This window comes from Macrobrachium rosenbergii, chromosome 31 (genome assembly GCF_040412425.1).
Source record: "Macrobrachium rosenbergii isolate ZJJX-2024 chromosome 31, ASM4041242v1, whole genome shotgun sequence".
Taxonomy (NCBI): Eukaryota; Metazoa; Arthropoda; class Malacostraca; order Decapoda; family Palaemonidae; genus Macrobrachium; species Macrobrachium rosenbergii.
Genome location: NC_089771.1, coordinates 25,031,753 through 25,052,883, shown reverse-complemented (window position 1 = coordinate 25,052,883; position 21,131 = coordinate 25,031,753). Strand labels below are relative to the sequence as shown.

At 36.0% G+C, this 21,131-nt stretch overlaps 1 protein-coding gene across 20 annotated transcripts in view; it reads right to left on the bottom strand.

The window, feature by feature from the left end:
• Nucleotides 1–21,131, bottom strand: part of Ttc7 (tetratricopeptide repeat domain 7) — a 196,376-nt gene that overhangs the window by 119,766 nt on the left and 55,479 nt on the right. For all 20 annotated transcript variants that reach the window (XM_067132463.1, XM_067132474.1, XM_067132455.1 and 17 more), the window contains one exon: nt 20,507–20,611. In XM_067132463.1, coding sequence (XP_066988564.1) covers nt 20,507–20,611 — 105 coding nt within the window. The remainder of the gene's footprint in view (nt 1–20,506; nt 20,612–21,131) is intronic.

The following is a 21,131-nucleotide window of genomic DNA, read 5'->3' as shown; positions in this document are numbered from 1 at the left end:
AAAGGCCAAGCTGCTGGAACCATGAGAGATCATTCCAGCGCTGAAATGAAACAAAATTGGTAGTAAAAAGGTTTAAAAGGATGCCAGAAGGAAACCCGCAGTTGCACTGTGAATCAATTGTTAGAGAAGGTGGAAAAGATGGAAGAACGAGAAAATGAAAGGAGTCCGTAAAAATGAATAAGAAGGTTGCCAGCTACTACAGCCGAAGGACGCCGCAAAGAAATTTAAAAGCAACGTCTACAGTGCACTGGGAGGTGACTGGCGACAGACTACCTGCCACCACCTTGCGGACATAAAATGTGGAAATCTGGACGAACCAATAAACAAAAATTAAAATCAATCATAAAACGGGAGGAAATAATAAAAACAGAGAAGAAATACGTAACACAAGAAAGAAAATAAAAGGGGGAGAGTACACAAACCAAAGAGATAAACAGGTCTAATAAAAATGGAGAGAAAACCATAACTTCGGAAAAACAAATCATGGGAGGATAAACAAGCCACTACAGAGGAAGATCCAAAGATGGAAAAAGGAAGAATCGCTAAATAGAAAAAAATAACCGCATAGTGGGAAGAACCTGACGACATTAGAAGGGAAGAGGCTATACATTAGGAAGACCCTCACACAAACGGCACAGAGCGGGAAGAACTTATGAAGAGAAATCAAAAGACATAAGATTACCCACAAAGCAACACAACCCGACTTCAGATCGTAAGCAAGACCTCGCTTGAAACGGCGCAGATAACGACAGTCCCCAAAAAATATGAGAGAGAACCCAAGAAAAATAGAGAGACCTCAAAGACCCCATTCCATTCGTGGGCCGTGGTATCATAAACACGGATCAATGGGCCACCTTCAACTGTCGCTGCTCTGGCATCTGGCTAAGAGCGTGATCTGCAACAGCGCTGCCTTCAGAAACAGAAGACGGAACTTCGACTTCTTCCAACCAGTGTAGGTGATGGTGGTCGCCTGACCACAGGGTTTAGCCGTGAGAAATATATGGAGATTAATAGGAGCCTTCGGTGGGTTTATTACGATCTCGTCTCAACTGCGCAAAGGAGATACGATATTGAATATAAATCTTAAGCGGTCTAACAAAGTCAAAGAGATTTATTTATGGGGAAGATCTGATACATTTTGGAACTGGAATCTTAAAATTTAGGCCAGAGGCCAAGCGCTGGGACCTATGGAATCACTCACCTGCGAAAATGATGTTGCGACAATTATTAGGAGAGGGTGAAAGGTATGATGGAAGAAAGAATATGAACGGAGGTATGGTAAAAGGAATGAAAGGGTTGCAGTTAGGCTGAAGGGACACTGCATGAAGAACCCTCAAGTGATGCCTACAAAATGCTGCATGGGAATAGCTTGAATTTCAGAAGTTAAGCACCTCAGGCTTGTTATATTAATGGGTTCAACTTCTGAATAATAGATTCAACCTGAATAATAATAATAATAATAATAATAATAATAATAATAATAATAATAATAATAACAATAATATGATAATTATTATTATTATTATTATTATTATTATTATTATTATTTGGAAGCTTGAATTTCAAGTCTATGGACCCTTTTATGTGCTTGTTCCATATGAGTAAGTTTCGTCTTCTGAATAATAATAATAATAATAATAATAATAATAATAATAATAATAATAATAATAATAATAATAATATTGTTGGAAGCTTGAATTTCAAGTCTATGGACCCTTTTATGTGCTTGTTCCATATGAGTAAGTTTCGTCTGAATAATAATAATAATAAATAATAATAATAATAATTAATAATAATAAACCTATCCCAATATTATTATTATTATTATTATTATTCTTTATTTGAGGGGTTATCATTGAAGCAAATTTCAACCCTTTTACTTGTTCCATATTGTAATTCGCGTTAATAATAATAATAATAATAATAATAATAATAATAATGCCCCCTCCCCACAATCTATTATTACGCGAATTTCAAGTCTATGGACCCTTTTATGTGCTTGTTCCATATGAGTAAGTTTCGTCTTCTGAATAATAATATTTAATAATAATAATAATAATAATAATAATTTTAATAATAATAATAATCAATGTTGGAAGATCGAATAAAAGTAAAACTTACAACAGATTCGAAAGAAACCTATCCCAAGACCTCCAACTTTATTTTTTCTTTTTTTGAGGGGTTATCATTGAGCAAATGTCAATAAACGTCATTTGTAATTCGCGTTGCGTGACGGTACATGGAAATACATAGCCCCCCTCCCCACCGTCCTATACGCGTATGCAAACTCGCTTTCCAAAGTAACTGATATTTTGTGAAAATGTATCTTTTTGTCTATCGGTCAATCTATCTATAAACACAAACACGCATACAGAGTATGTATATATGATACATACATATATATATATATATATATATATATATATATATATATATATATATATAAATAGTGTGTATATATATGCTCTCCTCTTTCTTTCTTATATATATAACATAAATAGATATAAACATATAAATATATAAATATATATATATATATATATAAATATACATACAAATACACACAATCACACACACACACACACACACACATACATATATATATGTATATATATATATATATATATATATATATATATATATATATATATATATACATACTAATAAGTACACACACACAGTACATACATATTATTTAGTATATATTACATTACATGTTGAAGTTAAAGATCAGCGAAAGTTATAAGGAAGGCGAGTTATAAGGAGAAATGGGATAGCTAAATGAAAAATTAAGGAAGGTAAATAATGTTAGCAATGTCCCTCTGTGCAGGGATTAGAAGCGGTTAAGGTCGCATAATATCTAGTCCTTAATATTGCAAATTCCTGTACATTTAATCTTCACTGCCAAAGCCATTTCATGGGTAACATATACCTTTATTTACTATTTTGCATTGATTTTCTCACTAGTTGAAAATCTTACATTTAAAAACTCATCTCTAGCCTCGAGTTGATTTTTCTTTACAACCAATTTCTCTCATTTATTCCGATTTCTCTGACCTTAATCGTCCTCTCTCTCTCTCTCTCTCTCTCTCTCTCTCTCTCTCTCTCGTCATAGTTCCTCATTCCCTCACCTATTTTACCATCAATTTTTTCTTTCTTTCTTCACTTTCTTCCTTCTATACTTTCTCCCGTTTTACTTTCTCCGTTTATCCTTTCTTCCCTTTTGACTTTCCCCCTCCTTTTATGAATCTTTTATTTCTGCTTACTTTCCTTCTTTCATACTTTCTTCCACTCTCCCTTTTCACTTTCTCCCTTTTAAACCTTCTCCCTCCTTTCATACCTTTCTTCCTTTAAACTTTCCTTCATTTTCACTTTCTCCTACTTTTATACTTTCTTCCATTTTCACTTTCTCCCTTTTAAACCTTCTCCCTACTTTTATACTTTCTTCCATTTTCACTTTCTCCCTTTATAAAGTCTCCCTGCTATGTTTCCTGCATTTTCACTTTCTCCTTTATAAAGTCTCCTATTTTATGCTCTTCCATTTTTCTCCCTTTTCACTTTCCCCTGTCTGTGCCATTCCATTCTCTCCTCTCCACTGTTTGTGTCGTCGCCTTCCCTACCCACCTTTCTTGAAATTACCTGGCAGTAGCGTGATCTCGTGTCTATCGGTTGCATGTGTGACTGATTGCCCTTCGTAAGCCAGCCAGCCAGAGAGAGAGAGAGAGAGAGAGAGAGAGAGAGAGAGAGAGAGAGAGAGAGAGAGAGAGAGAGAGAGAGTTCACGAAATGGGAGGGTGCCAGCCAGGCTACCAGACCCATTTGGGAGGACAGAAGAGAGAGAGAGAGAGAGAGAGAGAGAGAGAGAGAGAGAGAGAGAGAGAGAGAGAGAGAGACTGAAATTGAATTTGTCGGTGACCATTTTTTCCCCACCACAGATCTGAGATTGAAATGTTCTTGAAATGTACGGTATTACATTTTCTATTCTTTTTTTCCCCCCCAAGTGGTACCTGACTTTTTTCCCCATACTTTTGATTTTTCCCAGTGGTATCAGATTTTTCCAGTGGTATTCTGATCTGTTCCCCCGTGGTATCTGATTTTCCCCCATTGGCATCTGATTTTCTTCAGTGGTGTATGATTTTCCCCGGTGGTATCTGATTTTCCCCATGGTATGTTATTTTTCCCCAGGGTTAACTTATTTTTTCCACAATGGTATCTCATTTTTTCCCTAGTGGTATCTGATTTTTCCCCCAGGCATCTGATTTTCCCCAAGTGGTATGTGATTTTCCCCCTGTGGTATCAGATTTTAAGATTGTTTTCATTCCAAGAGGCAAAAACACCATTTCATATGATCGATACAATCTACGGATGGGGATGACGTAACGAGGGTATGATTAGCACAGGAAAATGAAGCCTTTTACTAGAATCCTCTCCAAGAAGACCTGGATAAGATTCATTCCTTCAATCCGACCTTAATCCTAATCTTTTCCTACTCCTTCCCGACATCCTATGCAGTGGCCTTTTAAGCTTTATCTCAAATGCTCGGGCTAAATAACGGCAATAAATAAATACATCTGTAGGTAGATCGTATCTACAAAAAGGAACAATATATATGGACTAGGAGGTCTCTGTAGATTGTTTCATTTTGACGTACCTAAATTGCTATAATGGCAGTACTGTAGAAGTGAAATAAAAACAGACATTCTTAAATATATGTTTGGAAAATTTGAATTAAACAAGCTTTGCTTTTCTATAATCTTATAAAAAGGATGGCAAAGACATTTAGCACATGCAAATTAGTATCGTGCTAATATGAGGAAGACTTTAAAAATACTATTTCCTTATTGTGTCGTGCTAATAATATGTGGTAGACTTTGAAAATACTATTTCCTCATTGAAGCTGTAATGGGCATTTGTGCGACAGACTTCACAAACTCTCTCTCTCTCTCTCTCTAAGATCGTAGACCAAGAAAAGGACATGAAATCAAGCTTTTATTTTGCCTTGACATTCGGAACTTAAAACCTTCATTTGTGTTTTTTTTTCGAGATTCCTGAATCCCAATTTTGACATTTCCTTAACAAAAAACTACCCCAGAAACTGACAGTTCGACAGAGGCCAATGTCTGAAAAAGCCAAAGAGGATGCATAGTAAATACAGATCCAGCAGTCACAGTAAGTCACGGCAATAAATTCTAAATTTAGTGGCGATAAATAAAATCTAGATTTAGCAGTGGCAGTAAATAAAATCTAGATTTAGCAGTGGCAGTAAATAAAATCTAGATTCAGCAGTGATAGTAAATAAACTCTAGATTCAGCACTGACAGTAAATAAACTCTAGATTCAGCAATGACAGTAAATAAACTCTAGATTTAGCACTGACACTAAATAAACTCTAGATTTAGCACTGACAGTAAATAAACTCTAGATCTAGCACTGACAATAAATAAACTCTAGATTTAGCAGTGACAGTAAATAAACTCTAGATTTAGCACTGACAGTAAATAAACTCTAGATTTAGTAGTGACCGTAAATAAACTCTAGCTTTAGCAGTGACAGTAAATAAACTCTAGGTTTAGCAGTGACAGTAAATAAATTCTAGATTTAACAGTGACAGTAAATAAACTAGATTTAGCAGTGACAGTAAATAAACTCTAGATTTAGCAGTGACAGTAAATAAACTCTAGATTTAGCAGTGATAAGCGACTTTGAATTTATCACTCCTTCAGAGTGATAAATTCAAAGGAAAATAAAATAAAAGACTGTAAATACAGTAAGAATGAAAGACTTTACCAAACTTCCTTCAGAATGATAAATTCAAAGGAAAATAGACTAAAAGACTAAAGAAAGCAAGAATGAAAGACTTTATCAAACTTCCTTCAGAATGATAAATAAAAAAAATAAAAGAATGTAAAGAAAGCAACAATGAAAGACTTTATCAAGCTTCCTTCAAACTGATAAATTCAAAGGAAAATAAAAGACTGTAAAGAAAGCAACAATGAAAGATTTGATCAAACTTCCTTCAGTGATAAATTCAAAGGAAAATAAACTACAACACCGTAAAGAAAGCAACACTGAAAGCTTTATCAAACTTCCTTCAGAGTGATAAATTCAAAGGAAAATAAACTAAAAGACTGTAAATAAAGCAAGAATGAAAGACTTCCTTCAGAATGATAAATTCAAAGCAAAATACAACCACACGAGAACCGACAAAGGGAAAGTTAAGAGAAATGTAAACAACAGACTCGAATCGACAGTGATGCACGTCACTGCAAGCATTAAAGAAAGCATTTTAATTATAAGATTATAATAATTATAAAATCATAAATAATTATTACGGATGAACGATCAAGAATTGGTCAAGGTCTCAGTAAGGCTGATGTGAGCCCAGGACAAAAATAGACTTTGCAAGCAAGTAAAAGCTAATGAATGCGTAAGCTAGTAAAGGGGTTAATTACCGCAACAAAAGAGAGAGAGAGAGAGAGAGAGAGAGAGAGAGAGAGAGAGAGAGAGTGTGGTGATTTTCTGCTCAGTAAATCCCCGTTATTTGTTGGCCATATGTCTTGGAGTGTGAGAGAGGAGAGAGAGAGAGAGAGAGAGAGAGAGAGAGAGAGAGAAGGCTAAGAGAGGCTCAACTGGTATTAAACCCCTGTATCTGGTTGTCCATATGTCTGGAGGTAATTGGAGAGAGAGAGAGAGAGAGAGAGAGAGAGAGAGAGAGAGAGAGAGAGAGAGAGAGAGAGAGAGAGAGAGAGCTAAACTTCACTTTAGTATTAAATCCCCGTATTTGGTTGTCCATATGTCTGGAGGTAATAGAGAGAGAGAGAGAGAGAGAGAGAGAGAGAGAGAGAGAGCGTCGTTCAATTTTACTCCAGTATTAAATCCCCGTTACTTGTTGGCCATGAGTCTTGAGGTAACAGAGAGAGAGAGAGAGAGAGAGAGAGAGAGAGAGAGAGAGAGAGAGAGAGAGAGAGAGGGTGGGGCAGCAGAGGTTCGTGTATTTGAAGGTAAATGCGTGCGTAGCTTCACTTGGTCACGTGACCATCCGCAATACAAGGACCAAATGTCTGCGCATATGCTGAGAGAGAGAGAGAGAGAGAGAGAGAGAGAGAGAGAGAGAGAGAGAGAGAGAAGCGTCCCTTGCACCATAATGCACCAATCGCATCGGTAAGCTTAGGCCATTAACTACATATCTCATTTTATGTTTTTTATTTACGTTTTTGTAAAACATTTATTTTAAGCCTACATTTTTTTGGTTATTCAGTAATAATAATAATAATAATAATAATAATAATAATAATAATAATAATAATAATAATAATAATAATAATAATAATGTGTATGAAATATTTGTTGAAAACTTCACAACTATACACTAGGGTATATAATAATAATAATAATAATAATAATAATAATAATAATAATAATAATAATAATAATAATAATGTGTATGAAATTTTTTTTAATTTCATAGTTATACACTAAGTTGTATTCAAGATAATATAATAATAATAATAATAATAATAATAATAATAATAATAATAATAAGTAATAGCAATAATAATAATAATAATAATAATATGAAATATGAAAAATTTGTTGTTATACACATAAGTATATTCAAGAATAATAATAATAATAATAATAATACAATAATAATAATAATAATAATAATATGGAAGGCTTTATATAAATCCCAATTACTAAAAATAAAGATAAATTATTTTCAGTCACTCGTCTTTTGTGTCTTTTTATGACTCAAGAAATTTTATAATTATCATCTCGTGCTATAATTTGCCTTAGTTAAAAAACATCATCCTGACAGTCAGATTATCAGATGGTTATTGGCTTCAGTGATAATCTATGTGATTAGCTGATAGAGGAGAGAGAGAGAGAGAGAGAGAGAGAGAGAGAGAGAGAGAGAGAGAGAGAGAGAGAGAGAGAGAGATTACACACGCGACGTCAAACGGGAACGAAGACAGTCATTATAATTTTGACAGAATCAACCTGAAGTACTTATACATATGATACATAATTAACAGGAAATTATATATATATATATATATATATATATATATATATATATATATATATATATATATATATATATATATATATATATATATATATATATATAAACAGGTTATAGGCAAGGAAAACAAAATTTGTTTTTCTTATTCATAAAATACTTCAGGTTATATAAGGAAAACAAAAATTTGTTTTTTCTATTCTTGTTCACAGCCACTGTTCACAACACTTAATTCTTTTCTGACAAACGCCTTTCTAACCTAAAACCTGTGGATTATGTTACTCAAAAAACATAGCAGAAGGGTCTACCCCTCTCTGTTATGGTCGATTTTCTAACATTTCTATATTTCCACGAAGTTGTACTGTCATGGTATTTTTATAAAAGAAAAATTAATAGAGAATTTTATTATTATTATTATTATTATTATTATTATTATTATTATTATTATTATTATAATTACAGTTTTCATTATTATAGCAGTGAATATTGTTAATTCTTCAAATATTTCACGTTTGAGAGAGAGAGAGAGAGAGAGAGAGAGAGAGAGAGAGAGAGAGAGAGAGAGAGAGAGAGACAATGCAACAATTAAAGTTTGTTTTACGAGCACGCAAATAAAACAAAAACATGGAAGAGCTCTATAAATCTAAGAGCCACAACTCCATAAGTCAGGGTTTTGGAGCCATAAATCTGGCTCAGCTCTCCCAATATCAGAGCCACTTCCGGGACCAAACAAGAGGGCTGCTCGTCATGATTTAATAAAGAAAAAAAAAAAAAGGAGGTCGTCTCGTACTCAGAGAGAGAGGAGTATGATGTTTGATATATATATATATATATATATATATATATATATATATATATATATATATATAATATATATATATATATATATATATATATATACATACATATACATACATACATACACATAGTATGTGCGTGCATATTTGCCACGAAGGAAAACATTCCTAATATTCAGATACATACTGTATCATCAAATCTGTGATTGCCAAACAATATTCTTTATGAGATCTGTAATTTACGAATAATCATCATGTCATTGGATACAAAAACTCACTGTAATATGATTTAACAGATAAAATATACTTAATTAATGAGCTCTAGATTAAGGCAAATATACTTAATGAATGCTAGATTAGGGTAAATATACTCAATTAATGAATGCTAGATTAAGGCGAATATACTTAATTAATGAATGCTAGATTAAGGTAAATATATTTAATTAATGAATGCTAGATTAAGGTAAATATACTTAATTAATGAATGCTAGATTAAGCTAAATATGCTTAATTAATGAACTCTAGATTAAGGTAAACATAATTAATGAATGCTAGATTAAGGTAAATACACTTAATTAATGAATACTAGATTAAGGCAAATATACTCAATGAATGCTAGATTAAGGTAAGGATATAATGTAAATTTTAGTCAGTCTTCAATTCGGAAAGGCTGCGATTAATTAGTTGTTGTAGCTCATTCTACTTAACTCTACAAACCTCAAATATCAAACAAAAAACTTACAAGATGATGCGTCTGACGTCAAATCTATTTCCAGGTAAAGTAAAGAACGACTTTGTCAAAGCAGCAGATTATAACAAAAAGCAGAAATTACCTGGTAACAGCAACAGATCACTTAAGAGTAACGAATGATTTGGTAACATTCAAGTACCACAAAATTCAAGTCATTTCAAGTAAGAAGCTACCTGGTAACAGCAACGGAACACGAATTGAAAATAATAATGTCTGGGTAACAGAAACAGACCATAATGGCAAAGTAACCACTTACAGTAACAAAACTGTAGCTCAAAAGCAAAGCATAAATTTGTCGAAAGACAAAAAATTACTTTCAATCACGACAATTCTGCACCTTGCACGAATTCGTCCCCTGAATCAATTAGCGCCGAGGCTCGAGTGTTTAAAGAAAAAACACTTAGCGAAGATTTATCATGATACCAGACTCGAGTGTTTAAAGAAAAAACACTTAGCGAAGATTTATCAAGATACCACGATAACTCGACATTTCTTAATAAAATGGTCCACACGGATTTACGTGTATATAGCGTCTACTGGTTATATTCACCTGTATTGTGTATGTAATGCACAATAAAAACTTTCAAATCTTTCAAAACTCTGACTGAAAACCTTGAAACCCCGAGAGGAAACGAATGAGGAAATTCTCCATATCAAGTGGAATCCGAACCCATGCTGTTTGGAAGACTAAGTTAATACTTTATCCATTTTAACAACAACAGAGTAGTATGAATATTATACATACCACCACTCGCCTTTGACTTAATCTAAATAAATGAAGGTTAAGTTACAGGATACGAATCATAATTCACAGGCGACGTAATTCGTAGCGGCCCTCGAACTAAATGAAGAGTGATGGCCTAAAATTGAATTTAATACAAGCATGTTCCTAATTTACCTGAAATACAGACCGGTTTCAGTGGAAGGAAAACTGAACTGCCTAATTCCAACACCACGACTGGGCTACGGCCACCCCCAGACTGAAAGTGATCAGAGCACCCTCAAGGAAAGGAACACCACATAAAGACTGTGGAAGGCCATGACAGAGAGGTATAGGCCCTTGGAGACTCTGGGATGAACTCCTGAAGGAGCACTGAGTGAAGAAACAGTTCTCTAACATAAGGCACAATCCAAGGTTAAAGAACATCAGTTATTCGTCTCGTAGCATAAGGACACTAAAAGTGGCAGCTGGGTAACTAGTTTGAGTTAACGTGGCTTTTAGCAGCATGGGGACCCTTGCCCAAAGGCTGAAGGGGCCCAAGAAGCCTGATGTGGACTTTAGGACTCTGCCTGACCAACAGACGGGGTTGAGATGCTTCAGCTGTCATAAACAGCAACGCAAAAGCAGACCAATTAAGCAGATGACGACTTAGAACAAATATATTGGTAAAGCACCCACAAATACAAAGGTTGGCATTCATTAGGAAAATGATGAAACATTTCAATGTTTTATATTATATCAAAGTAAAGAATGCAATTTAGGCTGCAGGCCAAGCGCTGGGATCTATGAGTTCATGCAGCTCTGAAAGGAAAATTGAGAGAAAGGTTACAAACGTGTAACAGGAGGAAAACCTCACACTTGCACTAAGAAACAATTGTCAGAAGAGGGTGGAAATAAGATGGAAGATAGAATATGAATGGAGGTACTGTAAAAGGAGTGAAAGGAGTTGTAGCTAGGGGCCGAAGGGACGCTGAGAAACCTCAAGTAATACCTACTGTGCGCCGCACGTACTGAAGATAATGATACCTGACGATAATTTACAATCCTTACCATCAGGAAAAAAAAAAAACTGTTACGAGAACATCTCAAAATGTCCACATTGAAACAATGTCTACGCCGACTGGAAGGCAGCCATAAAAGGGTTCGGAGAAGCGCCCAGACTTCCTGGAAAGGTAAATACCGTAATGACAGAACCGAGGCAGTGTTTAATGAGGCCTGCTCAACAGCGGAGGCAGGGAATCTGGGAAAATTTATACTGAAATAATAGTATTTATGAGTCGTCATTGCTCCTGCGGCTGTTATACCGGCTGGCAATTAAGTAACCATCAATCACAGTGCGGTAATGACAAGCACAAATGCCCTTTACGCAATTTAAGGTATCGTTATGACGTAAAATGTTCTTTATTCATTTACGAAGTGCATTCGCAATTATTCATTGCATAATGGGGCCATCTCGACAACGTTCGAATAACAGACGTAATGGAACAATGCAGTGACAAGTTACGAGACCGAAATGGTCAAACTGGCCTCGTTCAAACTGTCAAACAGATTTCAAAATTTCTCCTGCAAAGACAATGGGAAGAAAAACCGAGAAGTCTTCCTGCAGATCCGACTTCTGGGAGCAAGACGACGAGAAAAAAAAAAAAAAAAACTGGATTTTGACTCAGCTCCTAATAATAGGAGAAAATCGCCCTTTTGGCACGGGTGAATAAGAGATTGTGGGTGGCAGGAATTCTATATGTATACTCATAATCAGAAATGCCAGTGTTCCACTGAGTTAGAGAGGGCTACTACCACATCCTCACCCAAAACTTCTCAGTCCTTCTCAGTCCACTGTCTTCCTTTTTTCTCTCTCTCTCTCTCTCCTCTACCAAGCCCAGTTTTTGTCCCCATCTGAAAATTATCTCCAAATTCCCGTCTCCTCAAAGGGGAACCTAGTACCATTTTCTGAGTAAAGCTTTAATATTCCTCGCTGCCACCTTTATCTCGTTTCGTTCAGACCAGGGAGAGTGAACTGCCATGTACAGTTACTGTTTTCAGATGCTCGGACGCACGATAACCCGTTCTGTCAGCATACGTCAAAGTTTTATCGCCAGGCCTTACTAAAAAACCACAAGATCTAAACGTCTGGTCTCTTCGTATCCTTTCCCAGAAGTGAGGGGGAGGGGGGAAATAGATGAAAATGGATTCCTCTTCCCAAGAAGCCTTCCTTCTCCTACTTGCCATTCCCTCAGAAGATGAACATTCCGTCGCCAGAAAAAAAGAGAGAATTCATTACCGAACAGACATGGCGTCCTTACTCCCGCCGCTGAGGAGGGACGCGCCCTCCAACTTCTCCAGTCATGAAGAAGCATTTCTAATTCCACAGTAAAACGTCTCCCCGTTTTCCATCAGCTTTCTCGTTTTCTTTGTCGCCTCGTTTACGTTAGCACAGCCTATTGTTCGGCTGTATTAGGCGGCATGTAAATCGCGCCTTCAAAAACTGGCACAAGACGAAACATAATGAAATGACTACTGTTGGATTTTCGAAAATGAAATAAATACGAATACTTTCTCACTAAAGACCACAAATAAATTTAATACCAGTAAAATTATACATTTTCATTTTATTTAGAGGGCAAATGGAATACAAAGTCAATCAAATAACAATAAACTTTTAGACCAAATATAATAAATTACTCGATCTACAGTTACTGTGATGGATATTTGAGAGTAAAGTAATGTGCATATTCAGTAATATGAACTTTTGTATTTATATTTGAATATGAAACTCTTCTTGTTAAAGAAATTGTAATTTGACAGACCACCAATCAAGATTAGTTTGACTAATGAATAACACAGATCATGACAACCCCTTGAAAGGAGGGGAACTTAAAATAGCAACAAAACGAAACTTCCCCCAAAAATGGTTTTCCCATGACGTCCCAAGCACAATCGTTAATACCGCGCAACACTGACGTAACAAAGACACAGAAACAAGTAAAGCCCAGCGAATAAACACGGTCCAAAAAATACATAATTCAAACAAATAACACTTGAATTTACGACCGCGGCCCATGTCAAACTGTCGACGCAACAAAAGAGGCTGTGTTCAACTTGCCATCGCATGATCCGGGGAATTCTGTCAAGAAGGAACCTCGCATGATAACCTAATGTTATGTTTAGATATGCATATGACATTGGAGGAGGAGGAGGAGGAGGAGGGGAGGAGGAGGAGGAGGGGAGGAGGAGGAGGAGAAGGAGGGGAGGAGAGAGAGACACACACACACACACACAAGGGACCAATATTGGGATTAGCTGAAATTTTGCCAGACAACCCTTGTGACAAAGGGATTTCTCCAACCCCGTAAGGACAAGGGGAGGGAGGAGGAGGAGGAGGAGGAGGGAGGAGGAGGAGGAGGAGGAGGAGGGAGGAGGAGGAGGAGGAGGAGGAGGAGGAGGAGGAGGAGGAGGAGGAGGAGGAGGGACACCATGAGACAAATATGGCAGCTAATGGCAATAATTCTTGACAAACAAAGAGTTGTTTTATCTTGATATTTTGAAAGGGGCGAATCTCTTGAGAAGTTCCGAGGAGAGATGAGGACGAGCGGTGAAGGCAAAGAGGGAGGTCAGAATTCAAAGTACTCGCTACATATTAACCAGGAAGTACAGGGCTTCTTAAAAATATTCCACATACGACAAAATAATGGAGTATTTTAACAAGCTTTGCCTACACTCATTAAGTATGTGTGCATTTTCAAAAGATCAACTGCACCTTTAACAAAAGTGCTTCTATTTAAAAGAAAAAGGTAATGTAACTAAGCAATTGGTAGGCAATGTAGATCCAATCACCCCATTTACAGGACTCTTTCTTATCTCTCAAACATGACATACCCTAGTCTGAGGCTTACTTTCACACCAATCCAGTCACTCCCTCATCTGCATTCTACCACATGCTTCACTTTCGTCACAAACGTCTAGGAGCTTTATGCAGATTATCCTTCACACCATCTATCCTGGACACTTTCCACCTACTTTTAGCTTTTTTCTAGCATCGTGTATATCTCATACAGTTTATTTCCTTCCTTCTACTACAAAAACTTGATCCAAACACACTTTCCCGTTGCTAAACTCATGATGCTTTGCCTCTACAAATTTCTGTGAATTTATGACATCTCAGGTTAGGTAACCTTTAAGCTGAAGGTAATTAACAAAGTCCTATATTTCTTTCGACCATCTCTCTCACCACTCCAATAATACAAAAGACGTTATTACACTCTTCCATTCCTTAGGGATCCCTCTTAAGCCAAACTTTTTCTACACACACACAACTCCTTTGTAATTTCATCCAGTCCTGAAGCCTTCCATTCTTGCTTCCCTTAACTTAGCATTCTCAGTTTTACATAAATTCACTCCCGCATAACTGAAAACCTGCCTCTCTTCTATCTTCCACATGCAACAACTCTTCAATATTCTCATCCCAAAGACATAACTGAGAGCTCTCAAGTGAGGAACTCTCCATTTGCTCATTATGCCTAACCTCTCTGCATTCATTTACCTCTAAAGTGATTTCTCTTCTCCCTGAAGTACATGCTTGGAATTTCAATACATCACACCTTTTCCCCTCAGTCTTTATACTTGACAGTTTGGTCTACCATCAAACAGTCTTCTGACAAGTCTTGTAATCGTACCTCAAACCTCATCTCTCTGGATTCATTTCTATCTGAAATGATTTCTCTTCTCCCTGAAGCAGATGCTTGGATTTTTAATATATCACATTTTCCCCTCAGTCTTGATACTTGACAGTTGGTCTATATCACCTCACAATCTTCCATCTTGCCTTGTAACTACACCTCAAACCCCTTCTCTCTGGATTCATTCCTCTCTACAGTGATTTCTCTTCTCCCTGAAGTACATGCTTGGATTTTTAATATATCACATTTTCCCCCTCAAGTCTTGATACTGGAGAGTTGGTCTACACCACTGCACCATCTTCTACCTCGTCTTGTAATTACACATCAAACCCCTTCTCTCCGAATACATTTACCTTTATTCTCTCAGCATCATTTCCCTTTATAAAGTTTTTTTTTTCTACCTAAAGTACATGATTAGATATTCAATACATGAAACTCCTTCCTCTCAGTCATCGTACCTGACAATTCGTCCATACCACTGCACTACCTTCTCAGTTCTTCATTGGATGGGCCGATATCGTACTCGGCTAGCACTCTCCTAGGCCCGCGTTCGATTCTCCGCCGGCCAGAGAAGAATTAGAGGAATTTATTTCTGGTGATAGACAGTCATTTCTCGGTATAATGTGGTTCGGATTCCAATAGTATGGTCCCGTTACTAGGTAACCGATTGGTTCTTAGACATGTAAAAGTTTGAATCGCCGGGCCAGCCTGGAGAGCTGTTAATCAGCTCCAGTGGTCTGGCAGATCCTCATTGACGGGTTGGTTATCGTTCTCGAAGGCCAGCAATTTGCTGGGCTAGCGTTCGATTCTCCGGCCGGCCAAAGAAGAATTAGAGAAATTTATTTTCTGGTGATAGGAAATTCATTTCTCGGCATAATGGTTCCAGATTCCTCAATAAAGGTCCCGTTGCTAGTAACCGATTGGTTCTTAGACACGTAAAATAAGCCTAATCCTTCGGGCCAGCCCTAGGAGAGCTGTTAATCAGCTCAGTGGTCTGGTTAAACTAGGGTATACTTAACTTTTTTTCTAGTCTTGTAACTGCGCCTTAAACAATTATCTTTACTTCACAAAACCACCCCCTTTATTACCCCACCGAAAACCTGGTTTCTTTTCTCCCTCATCTTAGCTTATGCCCGCAAATACTTCCCGCTGATACAACAAACCCACCCTTCGAATTTTACATACCCCTCGTAAACTCAAAACGAAATCAAAACAAATAAAATCCCGAAAACATAAAAGAAAACAGATGAGGGTAAAACTAGTCAAAACAAGAGCCTCCTTTCAACTTTATAAAACTGAAAAAAAACCAGCGTCATTCGGACCATAATCGATAAAACGGCGAATATCCCGAGCCTTCGACTGCATGCAAAGTAAATAATAATAATAATAAAAAAAGAGTATTATTCCGTCATCACGCGAATTCGCTAAGCGTGGAGGCTTCTGGGGAAATGTATTAAAAATAACTTTACGATGTCAGGTCACAGTTTTACAATACTCGCGCGCACACACACAAAGGAAGGAGAGAGAGAGAGAGAGAGAGAGAGAGAGAGAGAGAGAGAGAGAGAGAGAGACTGCAGCAGAAAAAGTTTTAAAAAATGGAACGTGATTTCTCGATGCGTAATATAAACTCCCCAATTTTACCTCAGTTATGCACGATATTACGATGGTGATATTCACGACGGAGAGAGAGAGAGAGAGAGAGAGAGAGAGAGGAGAGAGAGAGAGAGAGAGAGAGAGAGAGAGAGAGAGAGAGAATTATATGCTAACGTAACTTCATCTTCATTATTACTGTTTTTGTTAAGTTTAAAGGTCACTCACTCAAAGAAGCAAGTTTTACCGTCACTAACTTGACGAACCATGGTCTCGAACTTGACAAAGAAAGTTCCAGAGTTACCAACTTCACAAAGCAAGCTCCAACAGGCAGACTTCCCCATACAGAGAAAAAGCCAGACAAAATAAAATATTTCCGTATAGGTTTCTTACCAAACAATGCAATGCTTGTCAAACTGTTTGCACGGCAATGTACGTCAGAAAAACGAAGGTAATGGAGAACATTAATTCAAAATCAAAACTCAGCAGCTGGTTGAATCAATGAACAAATCAGAAGGGCATTGTATGAACAAAAGCTTCTCTCAGAACTGATCAAGAATTTCTTATACAATGCCCAGTGCAATGAGCACACAAGATTATTTACCAAATAACAATAGGACACAAAGATATTATTATTATTATTATTATTATTATTATTATTATTATTATTATTATTATTATTATTATTATTATTATTGAAAATAATGGCTGTTTCTTTGGCATTCAATTTATATGGAGTCTTCTCTATTCTTCTTATTATCTTCGTCATGAAATGATAAGAAGAATAGAGAAGACTATATAAATTGAACGCCACAGAAACAGCCATTATTTTCAATGCTACTGCCCTCAGAGAAGGTCTCCTCCCTAATAATAATAATAATAATAATAATAATAATAATAATAATAATAATAATAATAATAATAATAATAATAATAATAATAATAACAATTATTATTATTATTATTATTATTATTATTATTATTATTATTATTATTATTATTATTATTATTATTATTATTATTATTATTATTGGGTGGTTGGGTGGTCTCACGCAAGCAAGCCCAGCCACAAACCCAGTGACATGACAATCAAATTCTATGGAGACACAATGCCCACACATGTAAAAAAAAAAAAAAAACACCAAGACGTTCCAAGAAGAATTGTAAAAGACAACATCCCCAAGAAAATTCAATAAAAAATTACCATGTTTTGACCTAACGTGAAGCAGAGGCAGACGAAAAAAAACTAGGCAATGCATGCCACGAGAAAAGCACGAGCAACTGCAAAATGGAAAGCTGGAAAAAAAATGTGGTCAATATTGGTCAATATTGTCTCCTGGGAGAGCGGAAAGCTGATGCGTCACATACTGAAATGAGTTCACGAAGCACAGAAGCAGTGACAACTGAGAGAGAGAGAGAGAGAGAGAGAGAGAGAGAGAGAGAGAGAGAGAATCATAACTATCTGGCTTACTGTTTCCTTTGTTAAATTTTTTTTACACGTGGTCTAAAAATCATCGAGAGAGAGAGAGAGAGAGAGTGGGTGAATCTCATCCCACATCCTTACAAATTATCTGGCGTCACAACTGCCTCGGTCAATGAAGACCGGCCCTCAGGAAAATAAGTTATTTAACAAAAGTCGGTTACTGTCGTCGAGGAAATCCGTTACTTCAGCTATAAAGACCTGACCCTCCTTAATAATAATAATAATAATAATAATAATAATAATAATAATAATAATAATAATAATAATAATAATAATAATAATAATAATAATAATAATAATAATAATAATTATTATTATTATTATATTATAAAATTTGCAAAACATCATGACCTTCCAATTACAGAAAAACATCACATTAATGACACAGAACACAAAAAGGTACATCCGCAATACATCACTGACACGAGAGAGAGAGAGAGAGAGAGAGAGAGAGAGAGAGAGAGAGAGAGAGAGAGAGAGAGATTAGGATTTTATGACATCTACGGATGATCTCCGACCGGAAAACTACCGCATCGTTGGAACACGAAACGAGAGAGAGAGAGAGAGAGAGAGAGAGAGAGAGAGAGAGTGCATGATTGCACTTGATGACCTCGTGAGAGATGCATGATTGAGGTTAATTCTCTCTTTCTCTCTCTCTCCCACCCAACCCCTTCCCAACGAGTTAGCCCGGAGAAGAGGGCCATCAATACCCATTAAATTAAAATATGACACGAGCTCTGTGATAGAAGAGCTGATGCTTTCATTGCAGTGCGTGTTTGTTACTTATTATCTAAAACAAACTGTTTCTGAAGCATATACAGTACTTCATAATATTACAGGAACATTCTTGCACGTCAAGTCCATCAAATTACATTATCTACTTTTACTACAGTTCAGGGTGACCAATGATATGTGTTGCAAATATAATTATTTTGAGAGAGAGAGAGAGAGAGAGAGAGAGAGAGAGAGAGAGAGAGAGAAATACGTACCATGTAAAGACAAAGGTTGAAATACTGAGTCAACACAGGAAAAGCAAAGACTTTTTAGCATCGTAACAGCCTTTTAAAAAATGAAAATCTTTAAGAAACAAAACAAGGAAAACTGCCATTTTACTGCTTTCCCATAATTTCCTAGTTCATTCACTTGTCATTCCCTTATCCAACAATTGTAGTATGCAATGTATATCAGGTCCACAATAATATTCAGTGGTGAATTATTTTTGAAGATGAACCCAGGACAGGGTTCGAAAACTCTTGTAACGTTTTTATAAAATCAACAATAATTCACCACTGAATATTATTGTGGGCCTGATATACAGTATATCCCGTTCTCGATCTAGAGGAGAAAGAACTAAGAAGTATGCAATATTAATGTCTGCCATATTTTTCTTTCCTTAAACTTTCAAAATACCTTTCGTTGTTGCATATTATTGTTTTATTCCCCTCAAGCTTTGCTTGATCTACAAAATGCTACAGATAATTTTGAAACATTCAGACATTAATTACTGACCTGGGCACATTGAGAAATTTTCACACTGAATTACTTAAATACAATTAAAGTCTCCATTTTAGATTACAAAATTTTCAAGAGAAAGTTTAACCCATAAAATTGTTGAGTTTTTGTTACTCTGAATGATATATATTTTATTGTTTTCTAAGCAGTTCAATCTTTTATGGACAGAAATATCATTTGCTCATCAACAGGTAATTCTTTATCACTGAAGGCAATAACAGTGGTCCTTATATGGTGTCATATTTGAGAACTTTGACATTTAATTATCAATACTATTAGCCATTAAGTAATTATTTAAATAGCTTCTCATGAAAGACTCAATCAACCCATCACTTCTCTTTGCCGCTCTAAGATAAATTTTCTTTGACAGTCCTTGATAAAAGGCAATTTTCGTCTTAATGATAACACTGTCTCCTTGTCTTCATTACTGAGACTGGAGAATAATTTTCTACTTTCAGACGGTTTCCTTCACCTTAATGGCTTCCTACCTACACCATTAAATGATTTTGGGTGTTATTCCTACACCATTAAATGATTTTGGGTGTTAAAAATGATCAGGTTTTTAATCTCCAGATCTGATCGAAACCCACAGTCAGTTTATATACTGTATCAGCATCACCTGCTTTATTCAGGTCTCTTTTTTTACTTACTCACTTCTGAAAGTTCTATCAGCCTTTTCAGTAGCAATAACCCTATCTCTAGTGTAACAGAGTACTGTAATGACATTATATAGGTTAGGTAAGTACTAAATTAAAACAATTACTGGTAAGCCTCTCGAATTAACTGCTTCGTCAAAACCTACCTTCAACAACGTAAGATTCAGGAGAAGCAATTATGTTCCCTTAATATGACGAAGAAATACATAAATCACTTCAGTTGCAATTATTATTTCCTTGATTGTCAACTACTTGCAAATAAAAACAAAATAACTGGACACAAGTACTGCCAGGTACTCACCAGATGTCGCAAACTCTTGATATGGTAAGGGTTGATTGCCAGCGCATTCTGGTAGCAAATCTGTGCGTCATGAAACTCATTCTTCTTCTCGTGCAACAAGCCCTTCTGTAAAAGCAGGGTAATGTTAAACAAACCATCAAGTCCTTAGTTCTTGAATGTCAAAGAATTGCTACCCTGAGAGAATGAACTTTGCCTTTTTAAATATTTAAGTACCTTTGTGAACTTTAGAGTGCTGGTTGGGCCTCATCTCTATCAAATTAGCCTCCCAACCCAAACTACTACAGTATGTTAATTTCGTGCCTGTTTATTTCTGACACCAAATTATTAGGTTTCTATACTCCTTACAAATCTTTCATTCAAGGTGTCTGAGAATTTTACATATCTCCTTGTTTAATCATACTTAAGAGTAGTTTTTTCTGTTTGGATGTCACCAGTCTCCCAGGATCTTGACATTTTATACAAATTTGCTCAAAGTATTGATTTTCTTTTTCCCAGCAATGACAACTGGGCCATTTTAAAATTATTACGTTCCAATGGGGGACTTCCATTAGCACCCTTACTACCTACAAATGAAAAATTATGTGAACAACTTGCTTTGCAGCGTATATATTATATCATGTCCAAA